The following is a 27,652-nucleotide window of genomic DNA, read 5'->3' as shown; positions in this document are numbered from 1 at the left end:
CAACTGCTGTACTTAAGAAATTTGGTGCCAAAACAGACTTGCCCTTTAAGTTCAATTGAGGAGCAACTGAGCTGTGTTATTAACTCCAGGAGTTAAGCAAGCTGTGCAAAGACATGTGCAACCCATAGTGGCAGGTTCCTCTACCGTGACAAAAATACACTTAACTAATGTAACTTGCTTAGTAGCTTCCAATTTAACTAAAATACCCAGTTTTGCACCAGGGGCAGGGCAGGGAGCAGTTCTGGGACGTTGTGCAGAAAAACAGCAGGGACTTCAGCAATGTTTCAAGTACACTTTTATTTTCCCTTAGATGTGGTGCTAGAGCTAATTCATTAAATCAGACAATGTGAAGTCTCTGTAGACTTGGTGTGTTATTTGCAGTGTCTGTGCCTTTGCTTGTTCCTCTGTTCCCCAAGGCAGTGAGCCATGAGAGAAGCTGTGGTCAGTCTTTCTCCTTATTTCAGCCATTTTTTTTTTCACTGGTGAAGTACTGCAGGCTGTCTGCAGGTCTTGTTCTTTCTGCAGGTTCTCATTTACTTTAGCAATCAATATGGAAAGCTGTTGTTTTGGTTTGAAATAGAGGCAATAATCTTGACTCTGCTTGTGTTTCGGTGATTTAGCAATTATTGTTTATTGTATTTTAATTTCTCGGATCCAGCCACTCATCTGTAATGATTTTGTTTGTATATTTAAAAGTAGCTGCCTGTTTGTTTCACTGTGCCAGTAATTATTGTGGAGGTTAGAATGATCTGGGTAGCAATAGTGTGACTGTGCAGTTTATGCGGGTCAGTGTTGTCCTTCTTTGAAAAAATGAAAAACGGAAAGGCTATCAAGTTTTAAAGAAAGAAAAAACAAAATTAAAGTGATAGTTAAACTAACCAAAATATTGAGGAAGAGTTGATAATTTGAGAGTTGTGGTCTGGATTTCATGTAGTGGTCCACAGAATCAGCAAAGTCATACTTCAGTGGGTGGTACCCCAGCTGAGCCCGTGCCTTGTCTATTTTGAATGTGTGAGTTACAGAAATGTTCATAACCTACAGGGCAAAAGAGTCAACAAACAATGGTATGACTACACAGGCAACTGCAACAAACTTAAATGGTAGCAAAGACACAGTTAATGTAAAATACAGAAACCCCCCCCAACATTATATCCATGTCCCATGAGTATTGCACACATTACTTTTAAAATTCTCCACTCAGAAGCAGATTCTTGAAAGCACAAAGAGACATTAAAAGATGCAAAGTAGGATCTGTTAATGTCCACAAAAAATGTTCTGCAAAGGTTGTCTTGCTGAGGTACTCAAAGAGGCAGATCAAAGCCTTCTCGTAGGTGCCTAAAGGCCAAGCCAAGTCATACAGGACACTGACACTGGGAAGAGAGGAGCTGAAGAAGCCTCTCCCAGATTGCAAGCATAAGCTCTTTTCAAAAATCTTGGCAACCAAGCACAATATAGTGCCTAAATTGTACACAAAGCATGCTTTTGCCCTGGAAACTGGAGGCTGAAGTAGCACTGGGTGGATTTTACTTTCTACTGACTTAAAGTCTCCCTCATAGTAACATGTATGGATCCCATAGGAGTAAAGGAAAGTTTAAAAAACCAGACTTTACCTCATTTCTGGTTAGCAGTGGTGGCAGGTCAACAATAGGTCTCAGAATTGCATGAAGGTGTTCCATGAATGTGGCTGCATAACAAAAAAATTCAACTTGAGGTAAGAGCAATGAATGTTTTGCCATTGTGATTGTGATATATCTCACACTGTAAATGCTCATGAAGGATAATCACAGACCTTGAGCTCAGGGCACCATTACCAACACCATCAGGACTACTTGCTCACAAGGGGCTGGATTTAATCTAATTGTTGTGCTTGTGGGAAAAGGATTTGGAAAAGGGAAAAGGTTGAGTACAGATCTAGTGAAAAAGTCATGAGGCTTCATTAAAAATATGGCAGCAGAGAACTCAGCAGGATTCTGTCTGAGCTGCAAGGGGGGTTGATTCTGGAGAGAGCAGGACAGTTACCTGTGCAGCAAAACAGGTACTCTTCAGCATGTTTCATAAAGTCATGGAGTCTTACATTTAACTTTTTGTATCATTAACTCCACAAAGTTATACATCTGTTAGGTCCAACATAAAACTGCTTTAGTGGGACTTGACTAAGAGATCACCTGGTTTCAACATACTGCACAGAGGTGAATTTTACACTGCTGAACACTAGGTAGGCATAAATAATATTATTTTTATAAATGAAAACTGTGGGCAAATAAAACTATATTATATTACAGTTAGAAATGAGGGTAACATGAACAGGAAAGAGAAATGTTGATAAAATATTTTACCTGATGCATAGACTATGCAAGTAGGAATACGTATCCATGGCTTACTGCAACCTAATCTTTCAAACTGAAAAAAAGATTTAAAAACAATGAAAAACCCCAGAAACTTCAAACAAGTTTTAAGTTTCAATATAGAAGATATTTATGGAAATATTTACTGTTGAAACAGAAAACTCATGGCTCTCAGTATTTACTGTTTTTCATTTTTAAGGAGATGCCAGTTAAATGCCACCACAGACACAATGTCATTTTCCTATCTTAAGGAAAGAAATCATAATAATTAATCAAAATGTCATGGTGTGCTGATACCTAATTTAACATCATGACGTATTTATGGTTTTGAGCCTATCATTAACCACAACATGGTATTTTTAAAAGAATGAACAGATGAATACTTATATTTTTTACCCACCCAAAATGTCCATTATTCCCATCTGCATGCCCCAAAAATTAAGAGTCATAGCTCAGGATAGGGTGCTGGTGTAGATGGTTCTTTGGTCTCAGGGAAGACAGTTGTTTTAATATAGTATTTTGAGTGGGCTTTGTTACACTGAAATTGAAGCAGGAATTAAACCCACATTCTGGGAGTTCCATGTGGAACTCTCACACCCAAAACAAACATACAACATGTAGCATGCACACAAAAGCTGGAGTTGCATATAGTTAAATTAATGTACTTGGAGATCAGTATTGCACTTACAAGTGGAGTCAGCCATTCAAAAAGGTTGGATTTTTCTCCATCATGAATGAAGTACACCTGGCCACTCTGTTACAAAGAGGTAGAGAAGAGACAAGTCAGTAAAAATAATACCCGCATGTATGTTGACTTCTTTTTTTTAATCTCACCCCTTATGAATAGCTTAAAAATAATACAGCAGTATCAAATATGAGTGGATGCACATGCAAGTCACAAACTCTCTGCTGGTGTTTCACTCAGCTGTGTTGTGTGCAAGGGACTGGGTGAACAGGTGGTTTGTGTGATTCACATGCCTTGGACTAAATGGTTTAGTAGAGATGTGCTTGGTCAGAGTGGCTGAGCTGACTGTGCAGAGACAGCGCTGGAGCTGGAGCTGGATCTCACTGGGGCTGCTGGCATGTGGCCACCAAGGGTGGGACACGTTCTGCTCTGGGTCTAGTTAAGGCTCACTGGAACCCTTAAGACTCCTGTGTAGCCAAGGTCTGTGTTCCTGCTTTCCTGTTGCCCTCAGAGTTTTAGAAAAAGGAGTTTAATCTACTTTGAACCCCTTTCTAATATACTCTCAGAGCAATGCTTCTGGTGATTAAAAAGCTGCATTTACAAGGAGGAAAACAGTTATAACTGTTTTTGAAAGCAATGAACCCAAATGAAATGTGCCTCTGTTGGCATATGGTATGGGAAGAACTGAGCATCACAGTTCAGAACATTAAATCTGAACTTGTACAGGGGAACAGGATGAATCTGCCTGAACTTCCAGTTTCATTTCCAACATTGCGAACATTCTTTGTTCACCTTCCAGAAATGACAAATATTGCATTTTAAAAATGCAAAGATGGAGATATGCTTACAGAACTGAATATTCCATCTCTTAACCAACACAAAGAAACAACACTGTGCCCCATCCCACATTGCTCCTAGCACATTTATCAGCTGAAAACACAGACAACAAGGTAAGCTGAAGGACAATAACTAATTACTGCAGTGGTTTCTGTAGCAGAGGATACAGTGGCAGGATCCACTGTCAAATGAGATATGTGGTGGTTTTACTGTGTACTTACAGCTCTATAGTTCTTTTCAGGAGTGAGAGCTTCAGCAGCTAGAATATGAGCTTGTACAAAATTCTCTACATGTATCCAGTTCATTTGAACAGTAGGGTCTGCAAACTTGAAGCTAAGCAGCCTTCTCTCAATAATCTTCTGTAGATATAAAACAAACATGAAACCATAACAAAATGGGTTTTAGAATGAGGTAAAGTGTACTTTCTTGTCCAGCTAAATGTAGGTTTAGCTCTACTTTAAAAAAAAAAAAAGAAATACATGAATCAATTAAAAATATTCAAGGGAACAGCTCATGAGAAAATGTCAAAAGAGTATTGCAGTATGTCCTGAATTTACAAACAATACAAGTACATTCTAGGGATAAGTAAAATATTGTATGGAAAGGTGGGCTACAGTTCTGAGTGGATCAAAGGTATTCCCTAAATTGTATCCAATTTATCAAATAGCTTTGGTTAGGAAAAACTGGAACATACATTCTGGCTGGAAGGAAAGCATCCCAGTTTTCATTAAACAGGTAAATGTTAGAAACTGCAAAACATGACATTTGCAAAATGCCTTAAAATTGGCTCAAAACAAATAAGCTCAAAATTAAATAGAAACTTTAAAATATTATATTTTAAAAATATAAAGGAACTTTAAAAAATCTCAGATTTAACAAAAATGACATTTTCCATTCTTAAAATTATTTACAAGATGATAAAGTATATTTTGGCTGACTGCAATATAATTTCCTACCTCAGCCACAAACCAAAAATATCTACTATGTGGTCAAGTAGAATCTATTATTTCCTGAAAGCTGTGTGTAACTCTATATTACCCTAATTCTTTTAAAATAACTGGCTCACAGAACTCTAAAGGGATCATGTTCTAAACGTCATCTCTTGGCCCTGCAGTTTAAAAGCAAGTGAAAAAGGGTAAAATGTGAACACCTCAGCTGCTGCCCTTCAGTAACCTGCTGTACCAGAGGGTGCTTCCAACTCTGGAACCTGCTTCATTGGACAGTGAAAGCTGTTAATAGTTGAGACTGGAAATAAGATATTTTGCTGTGTCTCTTTTCATTAATATTTAAAACCATTTGGTGTAAGTTGCATGTAAACAGACATTTGAAATATCATGGATTGGCCTGAATCTTAAAGTAATCATTAAATTATAAAGCTGGATTTTCATGTGTTTGTGTTTAAAAAAATGCTTTTTACATCTGCACTTTACAGATATAATGCTTGTTAAAAAAAGTTAAAATATCCTCAGCAGACGACTGAATTGTTGAATTACTACCCAATAAGATCAGTCGATTTATAACACAAATAAGTGATGCTCCTTTCAGCTTTTTACCCATATCATAGAAAACTCTGCTGGTTAAAAAATTCAAATGACATACTGCTAGCCTTGGCAAGTGTCTCTGCTCTTCTGGTCCGTAGATTCCCGGTGGGCGAAGAACACACGTGTGAAGTAGTCCACCTCCTAAAACATGGGGTAAGATCATTCTTAAGAGACCTTCACATCACTACATTATATCTTTGTATGACTCAAGGGCTGCAGCAGCAGAGCTTACTCTAAATTCATTTCACTACCTCAAGAAACAATACATAGCACAAGGTGCTGCATTGCTAGTTGGATATTAAGATGGGAGAATCAGAGCGTGCAAAATAGCAACATAAGAGTCAGAGAAGTCCTGCAAGCATAGTTGTGTTCAGAAAATACCAAAATATTTAAAATAGAAAATACCAAATGTTAAAAAATCTCTTTCTAATCAGTCCCTTGTTCTTGTGCCAGAGCAGTGAATGAATGTGTTGGCTGTGGTGATGAATTCACTGAAGTGAGCAGGTTGTTTGAAAATATATTGGGTAGTGGAATGAAACCAACTAATCCCACAAAAAATTATTGATGAGAAGCAGTGACCTGTTAGCAGTACAAGGTAGAGCTGAAAGGTTCCCTCAACAGCAGGTGCAGTTCCCACTGGAGTGAGGTAGAGCTCTTGATAATTTCAGTGGGGTCATAAAAATCAAATCTTGCCATGTACATCAGTTGGCAGTTTCATTATCTGCTAATAACTGTTGTTAACAGTACTTGTAAACATATAAAATCTTCAGTTCTGTTATGGCACAGGCTCAAAATGGGATGTTTGGAACACTGACTGGTTCTATTTCATTGACAAATTGGTCCTGAAATCAGGAGGGGCTTTGATGTGAAGAACTGCTAAGGAAATGAAGGGAGGGAAAAAACCTTCTTCTTATTTTAAACAAAATAATTTGTTGGGATGGAGTTCCCATCATGGACTTTCTATCTGTTATAGCCCTCTGCAAGTATCAAGTGAAGAGTCTTTTCTGTAAGTTGTCCACAGCTAAATTTAGCTCAGTATCACTTGGTCACATAGAATCATGTTGCACTTTACATTAATTTGTTTTGCACTGGCAGTTATAGTATCTCACAGGTGAGCTTAAGTATTCAAGTGTATAACTGGCTTCCTCAACATGGAAAACTTTGGGAAGCAGTAATAAATAATTCCAGGCTCTAGGCTCAGGTAGCTACTTCAGATTTTAATATATAACTTGAGGGGGTGTGTGGTATGTAACAATCAGCATTTGTGTTTTACTTATGTTGATGAGACAGTGCCATTAAACACTTGCTTTTGTTTAACTTAGAGCTGTCTTATTATTTTTCATTAACATACTGAACTTACTGCTACCATGCTAAAACCTTTTACAGACATTGTGGAAACTTAAAACCAATTAAAAGTATTTTTAAAATGAAAATACATAAATTTGTGAGAGGGGGTTGGTAACTTAATTTCATAACTGCTGGGTGATCTTGTCCACTAAGGATTGATACAGGACACAGGATTTTAGGGAGGAACAACAAGAGGAGGAATAAATTCTACTGTGAATTCATAGTCAGAGAAAAGTACCTGCTAGTGAAGATCCATTAGCTGCTCGTACCATTTGTTCTGCAATTGATTTGGTTCTGGAATAATGATCCACAAGCTATAGAGAAAAAGCAAATACATTTGTATCTGTTCCTGAAATGACAGGACAGAGAAGCATCTCTTCTGCACTAGATTTTACTTAGCACATGGCAACAAATACCTCAAAATACAGAAGCTGTGGGGTGTTAGGTTCAGGGTAAAACACATGAATATTTCTAGGGGAGGAAGCATTTTTGTGTATGCAAATCTGGTTAATTAATTTCAGCACATTTGAGAAGCAATAAATATATGTATGCTTTGAATGCTGCCAGGAATGTAATTGATCACTACTTTGTAATCTGGATTTCTTCTTCAGGTAACAGAAAAGCCAAATGCCAAGTTTTGAAGTCATTATACTCAGCCTGAAGTGTCCTGCTCACTTCCATGTGGCATTGTCCCAGAGAAAATGTTATTTTAAATGTTATAAAAAAATATTCATATTTTATCTCCATCTCTACTTCTTGAAAGACTGTGAAGTACTTGATGGAGAGAGGAGGGATACAAAAAACAACTGTGTATGCAAAGCAGCCAGAAGTACTTTCTCTTTTTAAATTAAATGCAATAAAACCATAAAAAATAGGCTGCTTTTCTAGATCAGCTCTACCTTGAATACATGTCATCCTCTAAGGAAAAAGCAGAAAAATCATGTAGATAATAAATAGCTAAAGAGGCACCAAGCCATATAACAGAATTCTCATGCCCAGGTGGAATATCCCTGATGTTAATGTGTCACTGTGGGAATTATTTTCCAAAATCAAGGCCTTAATAGGAAAACAAAGAAATATATACTTTGATGTACATAAAACTGATGTGCCAAGGTTGTGAATAGCATCTTCAAAGAGTGTGAAGAGTTTTCTTTTTTCTTTTGGGTTGAAGGGGACTTCAGCAATCATCTCATTCCAACTTCCTCTTCCCTGGGCAGGGACAGCTCCCACTAGACCAGGTTTCTTGAACTCTCATCCCACCTTGCTTGTGCCTGGTTACTTGCACCAGGCAAAACATTGTCATAAAAACTTCAGGCTTTTTCAGAAACATGGAAGTAAACAGAGGAATTTGAAAATACAATACAACAAAATACCTTGTTAATTGGGAAGTATGGCAAAGATTCCTCATCCCCATCTTCAATAGGAACTCCTCCAAACACCACATTCACTGAGCTGGTGTACACCAGCCGAGGGATGTCTTGTTGTTTGCATGCTGCAGCAATGAATAAAGCCCATTACTATAGTGGAAAATTATTTGGGAAAAAAGTTTGTGTGACATTTTTTTCTAAGAAAGTATCACATCTTAAAAGAGAAAATCATTCCATCTTGTGACTGGGTGAGTTGAAATGCAGAGCATATTTAAAGGGAAGACCTGAGTGTAGAGGAAGGGCTTTACTGTCTGGTACATCCTAAGCTGGGTGCCAACACTGTGCCTCAGGATAGCTCCTCCAGCCTGCTGGGCATCAGGACAGGAGTCCTTCTGCTTCAAGGGCTGCCACTGCCTGTGCACAAGTTGTTAGCAAGCAGGTTAACAGCTACATAATTCACAGGGAATTGGTTAACTCCTTACATGGATACAGATTCTGACATCAGTCAAGCAAGGTGAAGTAGTTGAACTACAGTGCTGGCTCTCATATCACACCTCGTAGTAGAATTGAGCATAAACCCCCCCAGGATGTGATTCCTCATTTTCTGCCACCAATGTAAGGTACTTGGTAACAGAGTATGCCAAAAAGGCCAACAGGCTTTCTCTAAATGAGATATGATGTTTGATATCCTGCACTAACCCCCAGTGGCACAGTTAAATACCTACCATTAAGGATTAATCGAGTTCCATTAATGTTTACGGATTCAATCTCTTTTTTATGCAACTAGGAAAAGAAAAAAAAAATTGGTGCATTTTTTAGTAATAATACATATTCAGTTCAATAGGGGGATGTTATAAATATCACCAAATAAACAAAATTTAGTGCTTTAATTATTTAAAAAATGTTATTTAGACCACTGTTTCAAACTTAAAGAAATCTAATCATTATTTTTTAAACTACACTTGTATTTTTCTTATATTTTTACGGACTAGACTGCTTGAAGCAAAGAAAATTGTGTGCTTCTAAAAATATATGTTCAGTTATTGTATATCTTGCAGCATTATGTTAAATACCTGTGTTTTGGTAGCACTTTAGTGACCAGTTGCCTCTAACCAGAGCAATTCCAATTATGCATTGCTCAGTGGCAAACAACTTTGAGTAAGCTGTTCTATCCAGGCAGGGTAATTACTGAAGTTCTTCTTATTAAATAAAGTAAGAAAGGCACGTGTTTGTTTGTGGATGTGTGTGTGTGTGTGTGTGTGTGCACTTGTAACTAATAATAAAATTGTGACTCAGAGTCCTACATCAAGTGCATCTGTACAGCTTTTTACCCAATGGCAAACAACTAAAGACTTGAAATATTGTTATAATTCAGATATAGAAATAATTTATAATTTTGTTAAAGTTTTATTCCTCCTAGTAACCTTACACCTCGGAGATCCATGTGAATGTTTAGGGAAGAATCAGGGTTTTGGAGGGAACCAGCCTCCCTTGTCCTTCCTTTTGTCTTCATAGAATTTCAGAACATTGCAATGCCATTTCCATCTCAAACACCTTCCCAGGGTGCTGTAGAACCTCTAATGGAGAGGAAATCACTCTGCAAGCAGCCTGCTTGCAGCTGGCACTCCAATTTGCACAGAGCAATTTACCAAAAGAGCAGGGCAATATGAAGAGATGAAATCTGTCATGCAGTGTTACAGCATCAAAGTCTCTGCAGTCACAGAAAAAACCAAAACTGTGTGGGCTCACCTGCTCTATTCCTGACATTCCATATGAAGCTACGTGAAACACGCAGTCAGCTCCTTGAAAGGCTTCCAGTATGGCATTGTAATCCCTGATATCTGTCTGTAATACATAAGAAAAGACATTTGAACATGAAATCAAAGCTACAGGTGAGCATTTGTCATACAGTGGGTTAGCACAAAAGGAATCCATATATATAATGCATATATAGGACTGTAGCTGCTGTGCAAATATCCTGGGACTCAAAACTGGGCACACCTCACTACGTGCTCATAATTATACTTTTCTTCCATAGAACCCAAAGGACTTTAAAGACATTCATTAAGGTTCACAGTAGTCCTGTGTTTATTCTACAGGTGATTAAACTAAGGTCTGGATGAAAGCAGGATCCTGAGGAGTCAGGAGTGAAACTGCTCCATACATTACAGGTTTTGGCTGGTTTCCTCATTAAAAATCCTTAAAATCCGTTCACCAAAACTCATGTAGGATATTCACACAGTTTAAAAGGTTACTCAAATTTGAAATAATTGGCAATTAGATACTTGGATTCTGTGAAAACTAGTAAGACATTATGGAAAAGGCAAATGAGCTAACTTTGACTGTTGGGAGAATATTATTTATCATACCTGGATCCACACCACTCCATTGGGAATCATCCACAAAGGCTTGTGTATGTCACACAGAACAACAGAAGCTCCTATGTTTGCAAGAGCACATCCCAGCTTGTATCCACAGTAGCCACCCCCTCCTGTCACCACGGCTCTCATACTGATTTGATGGTGTGCTCTGGCAGATTTGTTCTGTTTGCCATCAGAGGTTTGGCGATCCTGAGCTGCCACTCCACTCATTTTTGGGTTTGTGTCAATGTAACAGTGCCCAGCACTACCAAATAGATGTAAAAATTCCTTCTATATGGTGAGAATTGCTCCATAGGAGTCCTGGATGCAGACAATTTCAGGGAGCTTCATGTTGAAAAGATCTATTCACAGCAGCAAAATCTGACTTTAATGCAGCCTGTTTAAGAGAGATAAAGACAAAAACAAACCAAAATTTACAGTCCCCAGTTTACTGCCATGACAGACATCAGAGAAAAGTTATAAAACTGATACTTTCAGCTTCTTTATAAGTACCAGAAGCTGAACATAAATGAAGAATACACTGAGTTGTTATCATTTGCAGAGCTGGAGCTGAGATAGATGAGGATTTCCTGAGGGAAGAGGGATGCCTGATCCTCATGTTATAACTTTAGAAGGTGTATCAGAGAACAAGGCTATCCAATCCCTCGCTTTCGAGGGGAACTCGAATAAAATAGCTGCTATACTATAGAAAGGGTAAAAAACTGCATTAAGGACAAAGTAACAGTGAATCAGTTATTTGCTGAACATGGGGGTTCTTGCCCTTCCAGGGGCTCCTCACCGGCAGTCAGGACATTTCAGAGGCTGCGCCTACCGACTCCCTCCGACACCCCGTCCCTGTCCCGGCCGCGATTAAACATTCAAAGCCACCCGAGCCCCGGCGGGGCTCTCCGCATCTCACTTGCAGACGGGCCGGGGGCAGCGCAGGGGCTCGCACAGGGCCGGGCCCGCCCGTCCCCTCGGGCCGCTCCCGTCCCCTCGGGCCGCTCCCGTCCCCTCGGGCCGCTCCCGCCGTTGGGGCCGTTGGGGCCGCGGGCCGGGCTCGGGCAGTGCCCCCGGAACGGCTCCGGCAGCACCGTCCGGCCCGGCCCCGCCTGCAGCCTCCTCCCGCAGCACCTCTGACATCCCACCGCATCCCCAGGCTCCCACAGCACCCCTGGGTTCCGCTCATCCGGCAGCAGCTTTGGGATTGCACAGCATCCCTAGATTCTGCTCAACGCACAGCATCCTTGTAGCCCACAGCATCCTGGGGATGCCACAGCCTGTCACGGTGTTCCTGGGTTTGCCAGAGCATCCCTGGGATCCCACAGCATGCTATGGTGGTTCTTACCTCCTGGTGTCTTCACACAGGTGTGACTGCTGCTGAAAAGCATCAGTCAGTAGTGAGGGCTCCGGTCACACCGAGGTACCTGTTGAACAGGTTGTTCAGGAAGAAAACACCACCTCCTGCCTACTGGTTGGACAGTCGGTGGTGGGACATTGCTCATAGAGATGCAGAACTTCTGAGACACCTGCAAAGTAGCAGGAATTCCCAAAGACGCACAAATAAACAAATAAGCACTAAGCCACCTGAGCCTCCCTGTGGTCATTTGAGCCTGGGAGGGTGTGAAAAGGGTCCGGACTGCAGAATTTCAGTTACCCATTCCAGGTAAAAGTTAGGCTTTGAACACGTTTACCTCTTTTGTTACAGCTTTGCTATGTCTGAACATTCACATTAAATTTTAATCACTTAAAGACACACTGCAGTTATGTTAGAGTAGGAGTAACTCAAGAGTCAGCATTAATTGAGACTCAGTAAAGACCCACAGAAATGAGAGCTGGCTATTCCCAATTGGTACTGATGATTGGTTTAAAATCTCAAATACTGCATCTGTAAGAAAGATAAATCGATGTATTGAAGCCAATTATTGTTAATCAGTGCTGTTATAACAGTGATGTAAAAAGCATCCTATTCAAAATACCAAACACAGGTTTGGTGTTACAGGACTGAAACAATGGGACTCCACAGGGACTTACAACCACAAAGCCAGCGAATTCCTTGGTTGATCCTCACTGAGGAGCATTCAAACAAGCTCAGAGCCTACACTCCTGTGAAGAGTGTTGGTGTAATCCAGGATGGACCCTGAGCTATTTGTCCAGTAAAAGCAATATGAAAAGTTGAATGTTTGCATGCAGCTAAAATGCTCTCATTTGGAAGTAGCTTTTCACTTAATGGTTTTCTATTCTGCATTTCTAGGGAGAAATTACATGGTACCACCTGCCTGCAGCACCTGCTGGCTCAGATGCAGCTCTGTAGTGATAAATAGTGAATTTTACTGGTTTTAATCAAACCTGGACAAAGGTCTCATATATACAGAGCTTTTTTAAGCTTCCTGTTGATTGCCAGGAGAAGGAGAGAGGGCTGAGCAGTGCCCCTGCTAAAAGATGTGCAGAGGGAGCTCGCTTTGTATGGACAAGGACAATCTCCAAATGCAAATCCATAATCAAGCAGACTCTACTGCTTTCCCTGCACACAGAACTATTTGTTTAGTGAAGAGGGAAAAAAAATAGAGTAAAACAAATCTTTGCTTACACAAGTTGCAGCGGTAATTGTAGTTGCTCCTGGATTTTCCTGTCACTGCATATTGTCTGTTACCTGTATCCTGTATTCTTCTAGGGTTGCTGTTGGCTCTCCTGCATATCCTATAGCTTTAGAGGGAGAGAATCTCTATAAACTTACTGGTCTTAAAAATCCTGTAAAATGCTAAGAAAAGGCAAAATGAACACAGAGGGGAGATAACCAGATGGCAGAGCTGTTCCATCATTGTCTTCCATGGCCCACCATGGTAAATGCAGCTCTCTTAATTCATGTGGGGTGCAAGAGAGGGAGCAGCTGCTCCCTGGTCAGAGCAAAGCTGGTTCCTAAGAAAACTTTGAGGTTTGTCTGGGCTACACCTGGTGAGTAAATGTAGCACAGGTGGCTCATGTAGGGCAATCCACCCAAGAAACAACTGATGTAAGACTTAAGAAAGGGGAAAAGAGAGAGGTGGGATTCTCACTCCTGTCTTGGTGCTTGGCTTCTCTGCTCACCCCAAAATGCAATTCCCTGATCACACAGTGTGTGCCAGCAGTGCTATAGGGTTGTGGAGAATGTGACTCCAGGAAGGAGTAACAGCTGCCTGAATTCCACCCACAAGCTCCTTAAAAACAGTATTTGGTTCACATATTATTTATTATTGTATTGAAAGGATATTTGATTTACAAACACACATAATGATATTTATTACATTTTTAAAAAGCTTTAGAACAACAAAACTATTTTACATAAATATTATTTTCATTCCTCTAGACACCTATTATTTATAAATATTTACTTTCCATATTTTTTGCATTGTTTCCCAGGTCTCTGTAATTCCTCAGGGTAACTGACAGTAGCTGTAGCCATGGCTTCATCAGAAGAGTTTAGGCACCCTTTTCTTCATTGGAGCTTCTGGACTTGTTACAGCACTGTTGTCCTGTGACAGTTCCTCTTCTTCCCCCTTCTCACCCTCCTCAATTATCACTTTTAGAAAATGCTTCCCAGCATGAAACAATAACTTAATAAAGATCCATTAAAACTATTCCTGTACCCATTTGTGGTGATCTCCTTTGCTGTAACACTGTGTTGCTCTTGGGGAACATTTCTTGATACATCCTCTGTTTTCACTTCTCTAGTTGTTTTCTGTTTGTTTGTTTTTTTCTCTTTCTTAATGAGGTCAGACAGGTGCCATCATAGCAATATGAATAGCAAAGTCCAGAGTGGCTGAGGAATGAGGAATGTACTATGACCAGATAGTTAATACTCAGAAACAAAATGAGGTTTTCTGGAACAGTAAGTGGTTATTTGATTTTAGAAGAAAGAAAGAATGAGCAAACTTAACATAATGCCAAAAACAAACACCATTTTAAGGAAAGTGTGATCTTCTTGGCAGGTAGGTCTTGTTTTTAGGTAATGATCCACAGAATCAGCGAATGAGAATTTCTTCGGTTTGTAACCGAGTTGATTTCGTGCCTTGTCTATTCGGAAAGTGTGAGTTACAGTGACATTCCACACCTGAAAGTCAAAAGGACAGTTATGGCAGTGACTTTAATAGCCAGTTTTCTAGAACTTGGGTGAAAATATATAAACAGTGATACTGCAATGGAAACAGAACAGAAAACAGAGCTGCAATGCAGATAATCCAAAGGGTGTAACACGTCCTTAATGAGAATTTGAGTCACACATGTATATATACAAGTCAAATATAGAAACATTATATATTTTTATATATTTACCTCATTCCTTGTCAAGAAAGGTGTAAAGCTGAAAACTGGCTTTAGTATCAGGTGCAGATATTCCATCACAGCAGCTGTGAAACAGAAATTACATAATGAGACATCTGCATAACAATTAACTGAGACAATGCTGACATTATACATCCTGTAATTCCTACTGGTAGAAGGCACTGTTTAATTTATAAAGTACATGATAAGTTTGTGAATGGCCTTTAAAATTTATCTGGTATAATTAAAACCATGTGGTACAGGTGATTATACTCAATTAAAATAACAGTAAGTTAAATAATTCCTGCAGTTTGGGTCCCTCCATTTAATAAAACCACTATATAGCTTCATAGGAATTAAAAAAAAAAAAATCAAACAACCCACCACAATAATTAAGAATGTGTTTTATTTTTTTTACCTGCTATATGAACCAGGAGAACGGGAATATGTATCCAAGGTTTCCTGTAGCCTAATTTTTCAAACTAAAAAAGAGTATAAAAAGAAAGAATAACAGAGATCTTATATCAAATTGAAGGAGTCAATGAGGCATGAAAATGGAAAAAAAAAACCCAAAAACAAGAGTGTTGATAAAACTTGTATCTAAACTTTTTTTCCAGCTAGTTTTCCTGTCAGTACAGGTAATAAGAAATGCAGTTGAAGCCCACTACTCATTCTTTGTATCTACCTCCCACTCTTCATTTGCAATTGGACAGTAAAGGGGAATAAAAGGTCATTTCCAAGGGGGAAATGACCCAGACTGGAATACTGAACTACATTTAAATACAGGCCCAATTTTCTGCTGCAGTCATTTGCTGTGGTAGCCTGATATTTCTGCAAATATAGTGTTGTCCTTTCTTAGCTTCTAAGATAGGATTGTGAATGGGCTTCCCCTCTGTGCTGCAGCTGATGCCAGGACAAAGGGATAAGCAATGGTTGTAAGAGTCCTGTCAGATGCCAGTGGCAGAGCTTGCCATGCACTGTGGATTTGCTTCATGAAATGCTCTGTCCTGCAGCAGGTTCTGGACTTCCCAGCTAAATCCTCTCACAGCAATACAGCCAATCTCCACAGTTACAGGTATCCAAAACTTCTCTTAATACCAGTGGAACTTTGGGATATGCAGGGAAAACAGGACTGAATTTAATGTGATGTAGTTCAGTAATTTATGTGCACTGAATTTCATTTAGTTGGTCTGGTGTGTCAGTCAGTGACAGGACTTGTGCCCATGTGGTGCTGGGAGCTGCAGGGCTGTGCAGTACGTACCAGAGGCACAATCCACTCCGAGAAGATGACATTTTCACCATCGTGGATGTAATAAGCCTGACCACTCTGGTAAAGAAGCAGAGAAAAACAGTGACAAAACTGTGCACAGGATGGCATTTTCTGTCTCTCTCATACCTGCCTACCTGTCATGATTTTGTGAGCAGCATGCAGCATGAGGAAGGTGAATGTACACAGAGGAAACTGCCCTCACTGGGCTTCACTGTGGTTAGCCCACAGTGGTGGTAGAGCTCATGGTGATTAACCATGGTGTAGATCAGAGCTGTTTCCACATGTAGTAGCCCAGCTGTTGGAGCATTATGTTCTTCATGACGTGTTGGGCACAGAATGACTTTGTGAATTCAACAGAAGGGGCAGCACTGGTGGCATTTAACAAACACAGCTCTGAGGTCAAGTTCCAGCTGTGCTCTGGATGAGGAATCTGCCCAGCTCTGAGTACCAGGAACCCCTGAGCATCAAACAAGCCTGGGACTCTGGGAATGATATCAATCTGAAACAGCTGCATGACTTCCAAGCACTGAACTAATTGAGAACACATGGAGAGGTGTTCACCTGTGTCAGTACCTGTTGTCTGTATGTTCCTACTAATCTGAATGAACGTGGGACCTTCAGGACCTGTGGATGCAGCAGCTGCTCCAATGTTGTCAGTTCTGTAATGCTTCACAGTCCTAAGACTGGTGTTGCAATTACTAAAAAATTGTTAAAATCAGTAGAACAAAAGGAAAAACCTCTAAAAATTGTCCATTAATTTTGTACATCTCTTTTTGAATTTTCAGCTCTGAAAATTCAACTGGAATACCTCAGAATGGTTGCTCTAAATTTTATGCATCTAGGGTCAGAACTTATTTTGAGGAGAATAACAGGATATATAGATTTGTGTAATGGTGAATATATTAAGCTAGTTAAAAATACAGCTTCCTCCAGTAACCCAGGAAATTATTTTCAAACCAAACAAAAACATCATCAAAATATGAGCGAAATGTATTTGCATTTGCACTGTCTGTGTGCTTGTGGAGCTACACACAATTTTAGAGAATTTAGCATATGACTTTTTGGACACTCTTTGATCTCAGAACTTCAAAAATTAAACTTGTTTGAGAACTCAAGCTAGGACACAATGATGCTATTGCTTACTTACAGCTACATAGCCCTTCTCAGAGGTGAGAGCCTCAGCAGCCAGTAAATGAGCTTGCACTAGATTTCCTATGTGAACCCAGTTCATCTGAACTTTGTGATTCCCAAACTTGAAATTAAAAAGTCTCCGCTGGATATTTATCTGTAGAAACAGAAAGCATGAGATAACTACATTATTCCTTTATTATGCACTATAATATTGATTTTGTTTCAACCCAAATATTTGCAATTTGCTGTATTTGTGTGCAATTATAGCATGAGAAACGTCACAAGAAAACACTCAACTAGTGGGGTGGTTTTGCAAATCAAAGATGGTTGCAAAGTGGCTAAATATAGTGCCATTATATTTTTTGGCAGAAACTAAAGTGCATATTTAAAAGACAGTATTTCCATTAAATTACAGGGATGCAAACCTAGTCCTTTTACCATGGCATTTCAGCCTTCCACTTTTCCTTTTCACTGAGAAGCCCAGCTTGATCCTGGTCCGTAGGACTGGCTTCCTGCTATTTGTTACCCTGCACCACGTCACCTGTCCCCAAGCTTTCACCACATTCCTGCAGGAGTGGTTAAGAACTGCAATCAAGGTACTACCACTTGTGTTATGCCCTTACAACTACTTGTGGTGTCCTCCAGAGCTGACTACAAAACACATACGGCTACTCGAGGCAGGTGCCGCTGCTCTTCTGGTCCGTAGATGCCCGGTGGGCGAAGCACACACGTGTGGAGCTTGTCCCCTCCTTGGAGAGAGAGCAACAGGTGACTGTCACACAGCTGGGATAGCAACATATGGCTGACACATATTGGCTGAATTTACACTGTCAAAATTAAGGCTCATTTTGACCATTCTGCGTGGTTCAGCTTCCTGGGGACTTGATTTCGTTTCTGTGAAATTGAGTTCAGTAGCAGTGACAGACCTGAGCTTAGCAGCCTGAAAAACCTTCCTGGGGTTACAAGAAAAACCCATTGGACAGTGCTTAAAATTGGTGTTATCAGAACAGCTAATTATCCACCGAAGACAGGAATAGAAACAAGTAAATCCTTATTTCAGTTAAAGTATGCTACTGATAAATGAGCAACCAGAAAAAGAAATGCCTTAGCACTCCTAATGATAGAAAAGCCCCACATGCTTTACATGTACCTTTGAGTAAAGTTCCATTAGCAGCAAGAACCATTTGGTCTGCAATTGCCTTGGTTCTGGAATAATGATTAAATTGCTATAAGGAAGCAGAATAAGATAATTATTGAATCTGTAAAGGCAAACTTACTGTTTATGCCTGACATTTCAATCTAGCCAGCTCACAGATATCAGCTGAGCAAAGCAAAACTAGAAATAGTAGGATTTACTAAATATATAATTTGTTTATAACAAAAAACAGGCTTATACTTTAGTGGCACAAGTTCAGCTTCAGAGTGAATTTCAGTCCATTCATATTTACTTAACTCACTTTTTGTGCTCCATGTACTGAGAACATCTACAGTAAAACAACTTCTGCTCTCACAACAGGCTTCACACAATCTGCCCTTTGGAGCACAGTAAATGCCACACCATCCCATGGATAAAGTACCTTTTCCAGTGGAAAATATGGGACAGTTTCTTCATCTCCTTCTTCAATAGGATTCCCTCCAAACACCACATTCACTGTACTGGTATATATCAGTCTAGGGATATTTCTTTGTTTGCAGACTACAGTGATAGACAAAATAAATTATTTTAAAACAAAAATAAAGGGGGAGAAATAACTGGCAGATTTTCTTTTTGAAAACAAACATTACAATTACAGGAAAAAAAGGTAGTATTTTATTTTTAACATTATCATCGAATATAATATTATCTTCCATTCAGCTGGAATTTTTCATCCCAAATATGAGAATATTACACATTGTGGTCACCAAATGTTTCATGATGAAGACCTATAACTATCATATCATTGGATTGCAGTCATCAGCTGGTGGGTTCCTCCTTGAGAAACCTTTCTTAAAACATGTTCATTTTCCGAATGGAATACAAAGAAGATGAGTAAGAACATTTGTTGTGTGCAGCCCTTGGGGCAGTGCTGTGGCAGCAGCCACTCCAAGGCCACTGGGTTACCCCCAGTTCCATGAGCTGCCTCTTGCACCTCTGAGGGAACAGGAGCACGGCCAGCTCTGCCCACATGCCACAAAACTTCTTTGTCTCGGTCTGTTCCTAAGTGACAAAGGATGTGTTAACAGGAAAACACACCCTGCTACTGTATAATCAGCTGTGCTTTAAACACAAAGGAAATTAATGCTATTTGCAAAGCAAAGACTTAATTATGAATTCCATCTTGGGTAGCTAAGACTCTGTAGCTAAATTCTGCTGCATTTCTGTCACTGCAAACTTGAATAATGTAAATTTCCTTATAATTTAACAATATTCCTAAAGTTGAAATGAATTAAAATGCAAACTCAGAGATTTTTAGAATCTACAGAGCAGTCTGTCCTGGTGGTTCATTGGCTCATTTTGAACATAACAAATGTTAATTATTATTGTAAATATTTGGGAAAAAATACAATAATAAGGTGTATTATTAAAATGATGATGAGCAGGCTCATGCTTCTCCCAACATCTTGGTTTGCTGGGAACCTGTGGAAATTTGACATGACATTGTTTCTGTGGGTTTGGAGGTTGGAAGGAAGAAGGGAATATGTGGCAACTCTTCCTTAACTCTTCTAGAGTTTTACTTGCCTACTATTCCATTTCTGCATTTTTGCAGTAATAACACACAGGCTGCATGAAAATTAGTCTCAAAAAAAAGTGATTTTGGCATTTTGCTGCCTTTTTTTCCCCCATTTGGTTTTTGAAGGAAAAACAAAGAGAAGGTAGCTTTGGTATTTGTAGTACACATGGAAAATGTTTTTTCTGGAATTGAATATACTGAAAGAGATCTACTGGCATCTTCCAGAGACACTAGTTAAAAATCAATATATAATAAAAAGGATCACAGTAAGTAGAAAGGATCTGATAAAATAATAGCTAAATATACTTACACATCTGTGGAGCCTGTTACCTAATGTTTATGACACAACAAACAGTACAACAGCTCTCATGCTATTTCTATGAGGAAAGAGGATAACACTTCTCCATTACACAGAATAAAGGGACAAAATAATGAAAAAAATATCATGGAGGACAGCTCTAGTTGGATCGCCAAGGAATGAAGTCCAGGTTGAAAATCTATCCCCAGTTCAAACCAGTAGCAAATCTACCAGCTTTAATGGGACCTGCACACTCAGGTTTACATCAGACTCTGACAGGAGGGAGAGAACAGACTCATTTTACTGTCTGATCTGCACAGCAAGCATCCAGTTAGTTTTTTAATTCATTATTTGGATCAGATGCAGAGAAAGAAAATCTAGGTACCTACCATCAATTATTATTTTTGTGCCTCCAACATTTATGGATTCAATCTGCTCTTTCTTTTGAAGCTGGAAATATAGTTTGCACAAGATTTGATTAATCAAACAAGTCACATTTACTATATGATGGTTACAATTGCCAGAGACAGAATAGCTGAGGTCTTTTTGTGATATGTTACAGTTTTGTCTGACATACAGTGATTTCTGGCAGTTCTGATTTTTATTGTCTTGTTCAGTGTATGAGCAAAGAAAGCTGAAAAGTGAAAGATAAAATGCATCTAAAAGGAAATAATAATACTTCAATGTTTTGTCACACCCCAGATAATCCATGATATAGAAACAAGAATTATGAGCAGGGGTTATGCTCCCTGAAAGCTTTCACAAGTTCTTGTTTCAGTGGCAATCTGTCCTGTTCCTAGAAATAAATTAGTAGATTCATGACTCTTTTGATAACACCCTCTGTGCCTATCACTGTTATTCAGCATAACATATTGATTGTGTCTGTTTCCTCATGACTGTGTTCACAAGAAGAAAATGCATCAGTATTAGTTTTAGAGCAATGCTGTCACTCTTCTTCAGATGAGAGAAAAAGGCTGTATCTTCTTATCCAAGTTCTTGAAACTATGATCTCATTTTTCTAGAATATTTTGTTGTACATTACTTTCACACTTTGACTTTATTATTTAAGGAACACCTCCTTTATTTCCTGTGAGGATGGCTTGGCCTTTATAACATAAATATGACATAAATATTGTAAAATTACATTCTTTGTTACGTGCAGACTATTTTTTCCTTTCTCAAAAATAACCAAAGAAAACTTTAGGAAAATGGTACTTGCTTGTTCCAATCCCGACATTCCACATGCAGCTACATGGAAAACACAGTCAACCCCTTCACATGCTCTGAACACTGCTTCATAATCCCTCACATCACCCTGTAAAATGAGAAAATTATGGATTTTTGACAGGGAGAGCTCCTTACATTCTCTAGAACTGTACTAACTATGGCTAGTAAGGAAAATCTGAAGGTATTCTGGTCTGTTTTTCACAGTACTTAACAACAATTAAATCAAATATTGTGGACAGGAAGAAAAAGCAATGACTAGGAATTTTGCCAGTATTTTGTTGCAAAACAAAGATGACTCTTGTTGGCTTCAATTATAATGCGTATTTTCACACTTAGTCCCCGCAGCCTCCAGGCTGGCAAAACTTGTTCGACTTGAATGGGAGCAGCAAGTGCCCGAGGGCTGGAGAATCCAGCCCCAGGGACAATAAATCACAGCAGGAAGGGTTCAGCTGTTTGCCTTGGAATCACCAAATAACAAATCCCCGTTTTTGTTGGCACCTTGAGACGTGATCTGTTCTGTCTTCACAAATGTCTTTTTATCCATCTAAGGCTTGTTTGGTGCACTGTATGATAACTTAAGTTTTGTACAAGAGGAAGAAACTCAGTACAATCTGTATGTATTTAATATTTAGTGTACATTAGCATATACTATAATGTATATACTATAATCACATTTATGAAATTCCATGTGTCACTGAGCACACCTGTATCTAGTATTAAATTCTATGATGGGGTTAGAATATTATATATATGATATTTTTAAATTGATTTATTAAAAAACGCTGTTCTAGAAGATCATTTGAGAGATCTCAAGTCCCCTTTAGAAGATGTAAATTGCCATCAGTCCATAAACTTAAATTATGTGGACTTATAGCATTAACAAATCAAGCTTATGGTGTTTGAATGGTTCCTCAATAATACTTTATCCCTCTTCCATATTCTGTAAAAGTTATTTATGAAATTGAACTTAAAAACATCCTGGGTCAGACAAGATCTGCTTAGCCTGCTATTCTGCTCTCCCCAGAATCACCCATCCCCCTCTGCTTCCCTTCCACCTGCCCCAGAGGGTGATGTAGCCCAAAGGAGAAAACCTGGCATCACAATGACAGCCTGCAGGACCAAGATCCTTTCCAGCTTTGCCATCAACTTTCCAGTTCTAGTGGGGTGGAAAATGCTCTTACAGTAAATGCCCAGCAAAGATCAGCTGAGCACTACCCTGGGTTTAGCCAGAATTTGTGTGAATGACAGGAGCACCCAGAAAGTGCCCCCAGAGCCCAAACCTGAGCACCTGGAGCAGCTGAGAGAGGTACTGGGGAATGTCCACACATGGCAGTGAGCTGTCAAATACTGGAGACCCTTTTTTTCAGACATAGTAGTTCCTTGAATTGTTAAAATCAAAAAGAAGCAGTGCTCATAAATGGGTGCTGCAGGAAGAGAGTGAACAGGGCAAGCAATTGTGATGCTTTCCCCCAGAATACTCTTCTAGTCTTGAAGCATTTTCAGTCAAGAAAATTAATTTATCTATTTAGCAGTTTCTGATGAAGGTAAATTTTTCTTGAGGCTTTGTACATGCCTTTTACCCACTGCATGAAAAGCCACATCATTTTGTTTGTGCTGAACTGACTCCTCATTCCTGATGGTCCTTCCTTCTGTACTGAAAGTGAGCAATGCCACTGCCAGCCTGTAGAGCTCTCCTGCTCCTCACCTCTTTCCCAGCCTGGAAATCCCAGTTTTCTCAATCACTCTCTGCATGGCAGTCGTTCTGCATTTGTGATCCCTTTTATTGCCCTGTCTTAGCTCTTACCTTTTTACTTAAAATAATTTCCCTGACCAGGAACCTTTGTCCCTTCACTGTTTCCATGGGGGGGTGAATGGCACCTCTCAACAGAGCATCACTGGTGACACTGAGACACTGGGACCCTGTTGGTCATCCCTTTATCAGGTACTTATGCATGCCAGGACTTTTACCACAGCTTCTTCTTGTCCTGGAAGGCTTTTCCATAGATGTTTTAATCAAAGGTCCTTAAGAGGAAGCCTTGATAATGAGCATTAGACGTGTAACTCCAACATACCTTAACAAAATCTGCTCCGCTTGGAATTTCCCATTTAGGTTTGCGAACATCGAACAGCACAACAGGAATTCCAGAGCTAACAAGGGCACATCCCAGATTGTATCCCAGGTAGCCTCCACCTCCTGTCACCAGTGTCCTGCTGCTCCTGGGAGCCAGCAGCCCAGCAGGCTCAGTCACTTGGCTCTCACAGGGTTGGCTGCTGTGGAGCTCTTCTGTGGATCCCTCTAGCATCACGACTGCAACAGAGAAAAAGTCCTGAAAATCCCTGCATAATGCTTTGAGGTCTGGGAAATTTCAATTACTTTCACATTACAATGCTCTCATACTAGTTTTATTATGTTAATATGTTTAAAGTGTATAAATTCATAAATTTGGTGATGGGCTTTCTATGTATTTTAGTCTTTTCCTCATATCCCTAGACTTCATATTACATAGAAATGAAGAGAAATTACAAGATTTTAGAGCTATTAAATTACCTAATCTTAACAGCTCTGCTGGCATTTTTTAATACTTGGTTTAATCAAACATTTTATCCTTGAAAACTCATTAACTTCTGATATATTAATGCCAAATTGATGCTATCCTACTAGTCAGGAAAATAAACTAAGACATTAAATAAAGATTAATTGTATTTTAAAAATCAACTTTATTTCACATTTGGGTTTTCAGCAATGATTTTAAGCTTTTTCCAGTACATTAAATATATTTAGTTTTCTGTCCACTTCTCACTGACTTTTGACCATATTATTCTCAGTAGGGCATTCATTCACAGTTAACCAGCAAGGGGCAGAAGAGATAAGCCATTGGCTCTGTGGGTTCTTCTAGTTGGGAAAACTGATTAGAATGACAATTCTAGGGTAAGAACTCCATGGGAATTACCCATCTCTACACCTTGTTCTATATTGAAAATTAGTTTATTTAACATTAATCACTTGTCCAAGAATTTTAAATTTCCCACACAGAGAGCCCCTGTAGTCCTGATTCCATGCTTGGCATTTGCATATTGGGATCTAGGCTCTTATATCCTCAAACAAAAATCCAGAAAAATCTGCAATCAGTCATGTCACCATGAAGTGGGAGCTCAGCTGGGTGCCTGCAGTCTAATATAGGAATATGGACCCAATCTCTGCAGATTATTTTGGTTTTCTCACAGTTGGAGAGCTCCATATATGAGAGGAGCCTCACAGTTGAGTGCAGTTTGCTCTCAGCCATTCATACCAGGCTTCAGCAGAGCTCAGGCACAAATGGGACATGGCTGTAGATGGCAGGTCTGTCACTTCTAGGGTGACCAAAAAATTCTTGAAAAGTAACACACAATGCAGACACAGCACACAAAATTATGGACTACTTTAGCCATTGCCTACTTAGTATTTTGTAATTTTTTTCATGATATTCTTCTTATTTTATGTGTTGGGTTTTAGATTTCAGACACAGCAAAGGACCACATTCTCCACACTGTTACATGGTTTTAATACCAATGTCAGTTCACTCAGCTCAGTAAACTGAGGGCATAACAGTGTAAAACACAAGCTCCTCACGTTGGAAAATATCCTGACATTTCAAAAATGAAAACTAATCCATGTTTCCAAACAAAATTTAAATTACAACTAAAACAAGTATGCTGTTCTGTTCAAGCAAGGAAACATAAATTTGTATCTCCAGAGTATGCTATGCAGGAGTCTTAAGCCATATAAAATTCTTTTGCCTTGTCTTCTGAGAAAAAGCATCTTTTTATACACTGTAAGAAGAAATAAATTCAAGCTTATCACATATATTACAGAAAGGCATTTGAGAAATGGTATATATTTGAATATGTGTCATTAATACCTCCTTAAGGTTTAAGTAAGCTGGAGGTTGCATTAAAAAGTTTAAAGTTTTCTAGAAATCTCTTTCTTAAAAAGCACCAGTTACATTAGTATATTAATCTGCTTCATAGATTTAGAAAATTGTTTTCAAATTTTGAACATCAGCATTTTTCTTTTTGAAATTGCTTCTTTCACAATCAGTGACTTAATTTTTCTCTGAATTTTTAGGAGCTATTCTTATTTATTAATGTATTCTGCATGATGAGCATAGTCACACCTCATGCAGCACATATAGTGTGAATCGCTCCTAGTTCCCCTACTGTTCATTTCAAATATCAGCAATGTTCTAATTACTTCCCATAAAAAGTTAAAGTCAAACATATCAGGCTTTTAAAAAGAGCTAAAGAAGTAGTAAGTACCCTTGGTAGAATCCTGCTGTCAGTGCTCTCCCAGGCCTTCCTGTCCAGGTAGGAGGGTGAGATGTGTCTGTGCTGGACAATTCGTGACTCAAGGGCATCAGGTGCTCTCAGGCAGACAGAGACGTTCACGTGTGCTCAAGGCCTTTTGCTGTTCCTCTCCTTTGTAGCTGGTGCTTGGATGGGAGCCAAAAAAAGGGCAGGGCTTAATCTGTACATAATTTACATTCCATTTCAGGAAAAATTATAATTCTGTACATCAGACCATTCTTAACAGGATGGTACTTCTCACTTACCTGGTAAAAGTGTAAGACACTGCAGAACACAAGTATACCATTGGTACCATCATTCTGGAGATAAACTACTAGAGAAGAAACAAAAATCCTCTTTGGCAATGCTACTCAGCACTTCCCTCCTGACTTTTCTATCTCCATCCCTTACACAATTTTGTATTTGCAGAGAGGCTTAACTGGAGGTGCAAGGGTTGTTCTCTGACTTCCAAGATGAATGAAGGTAATAAACTACCTTGTACACAACAGAACAGGAAAAGGTGATGTACTGTTAAATAATGCATTTTAAATGAATTGTGAATTAATGAAATGATTAATAATTGTATATGTGCTGTCCTGAGATTTTAAAGCACTTTTAAAACACATATGCTTTTGCAAATTAAACAATGAGAAATCAAAGCCAACATTTTTAAATGGGTGTGTCTAAAATTAAGTCTCAAAACAGTAGTTAAGATGCTAAAGAAACACTCCCTCATTTAAATATAAATTACTACAATTTTCAATGTTTGCATGTTAGAAATATCTCAAGTTCATAGGTAACCAATTGCAATTTAAATGTCATTTAATGTTCATGTGCTGACAAGAACTCAAACTGACACCGAGGCAAATGTATTTTCGCATAACATGTATGTTCTAAAGTCTCTATCATTAGAACCAGAATATTGTACCTGTCAAATTAATCTGCACTCCTTGGATTGCTGAGTGAGTGACAAGCTCAGCTCACAGTAAAATCCCCAAGAACACCAAACCGTCTGTTTTGAGCTGTCCAAAGCTTTTACCATTTAATGCAAGAAATAAAGTACCCATTCTATCCCTGAACTATCTCAGAACTCCTTCACAAGTCAGAGCAGCTTGTCAGCTTATTCAAAGGATACCAATCCCCCACTCTTCAGTGAAATTTAACAAAGAGCATTTTAACTTGGCCTTGGCAAGAAGGGGACACCTCAGAGGAGTTTTCAGAACTGATATTTTGTACCTTGCCTGTTATTGTCTTACCTTTAGTGAAGAGGGATGGTCATATTTTATTCAATGCATCCTGCTAAGTATTTCTGAAAGAAACAGAAGCTAAAGTTACAAGCAGAAAAGCTGCTGCATTAAGATTGGAGCTTGCTTTTGGTCCTGAATCACCACTCTATACTGCCTTTTTCTGCTTTTTCTCCTGTGACTATTCATAGTTCACCTAGGCACATAGAAACAAGCAAAACATGCAGTACTTATAGCAGATGACTATGAAATACAGCAGGAAGGTGTCAGGGAGTTTGTCCATTTATTTACAAGGAGAAGGTCCACATTTCTGAAATGTTGTGTTGGCTTATCAAAATATTGCTCACATCCAGACTGTAAAGCAATGTTGAAATGTAATTGCAGTGTTTCATAGAGGAACCCAGTACACTTACACAAGGTTATTTCAAATCACATGCTGCCAGAGCCAAGCCTGAATTGGGTAAGGAGGATTTGGCACAAGACAAACAAGACAATCTCTGTCCCCAGCATACAAAGCCTGGTCCCTGTGCTGGTTCTGGGTGCTGCTGGCTACTGGACCCCAGAGGGGTTTCAAACCATGGCCCAGATGTGTTAGAGCAGGTCATTCAGGGGTCCTGTGAACTTCACAGCTCTGCACTCCCGGGCCACAGAACAGGAGTGTGCTCCA

At 39.2% G+C, this 27,652-nt stretch overlaps 2 protein-coding genes across 2 annotated transcripts; both read right to left on the bottom strand.

Moving 5' to 3' along the window:
- Window positions 1-786: 786 nt before the first annotated feature.
- On the bottom strand, window positions 787-10,833 carry LOC117004028 (putative short-chain dehydrogenase/reductase family 42E member 2). Its single transcript, XM_033074466.1, is given in 11 exon segments — window positions 787-1,035; window positions 1,611-1,684; window positions 2,337-2,400; window positions 3,034-3,099; window positions 4,089-4,226; window positions 5,467-5,549; window positions 6,994-7,069; window positions 8,129-8,247; window positions 8,848-8,905; window positions 9,872-9,967; window positions 10,492-10,833. Coding segments are annotated over 11 exon segments (1,365 nt in total).
- Window positions 10,834-13,882: 3,049 nt separating this feature from the next.
- LOC117003933 (putative short-chain dehydrogenase/reductase family 42E member 2) lies at window positions 13,883-27,652 on the bottom strand. Its single transcript, XM_033074319.1, has 13 exons — window positions 26,998-27,652; window positions 25,715-25,887; window positions 23,491-23,726; window positions 21,411-21,506; window positions 20,581-20,641; window positions 18,760-18,878; window positions 18,333-18,408; window positions 17,849-17,931; window positions 17,199-17,336; window positions 16,043-16,108; window positions 15,200-15,263; window positions 14,794-14,867; window positions 13,883-14,572 (listed from the first exon to the last, which is right to left on the bottom strand). The coding sequence occupies exons 3-13, from the start codon at window positions 23,719-23,721 to the stop codon at window positions 14,369-14,371; spliced, it is 1,212 nt and encodes a 403-aa protein (XP_032930210.1). The 5' UTR covers window positions 23,722-23,726; window positions 25,715-25,887; window positions 26,998-27,652; the 3' UTR covers window positions 13,883-14,368.

This window comes from Catharus ustulatus, chromosome 16 (assembly GCF_009819885.2).
Source record: "Catharus ustulatus isolate bCatUst1 chromosome 16, bCatUst1.pri.v2, whole genome shotgun sequence".
NCBI lineage: Eukaryota > Metazoa > Chordata > Aves > Passeriformes > Turdidae > Catharus > Catharus ustulatus.
Note: the sequence above shows the minus strand (reverse complement) of the source record. Positions and strands in the feature narration are given on the sequence as shown.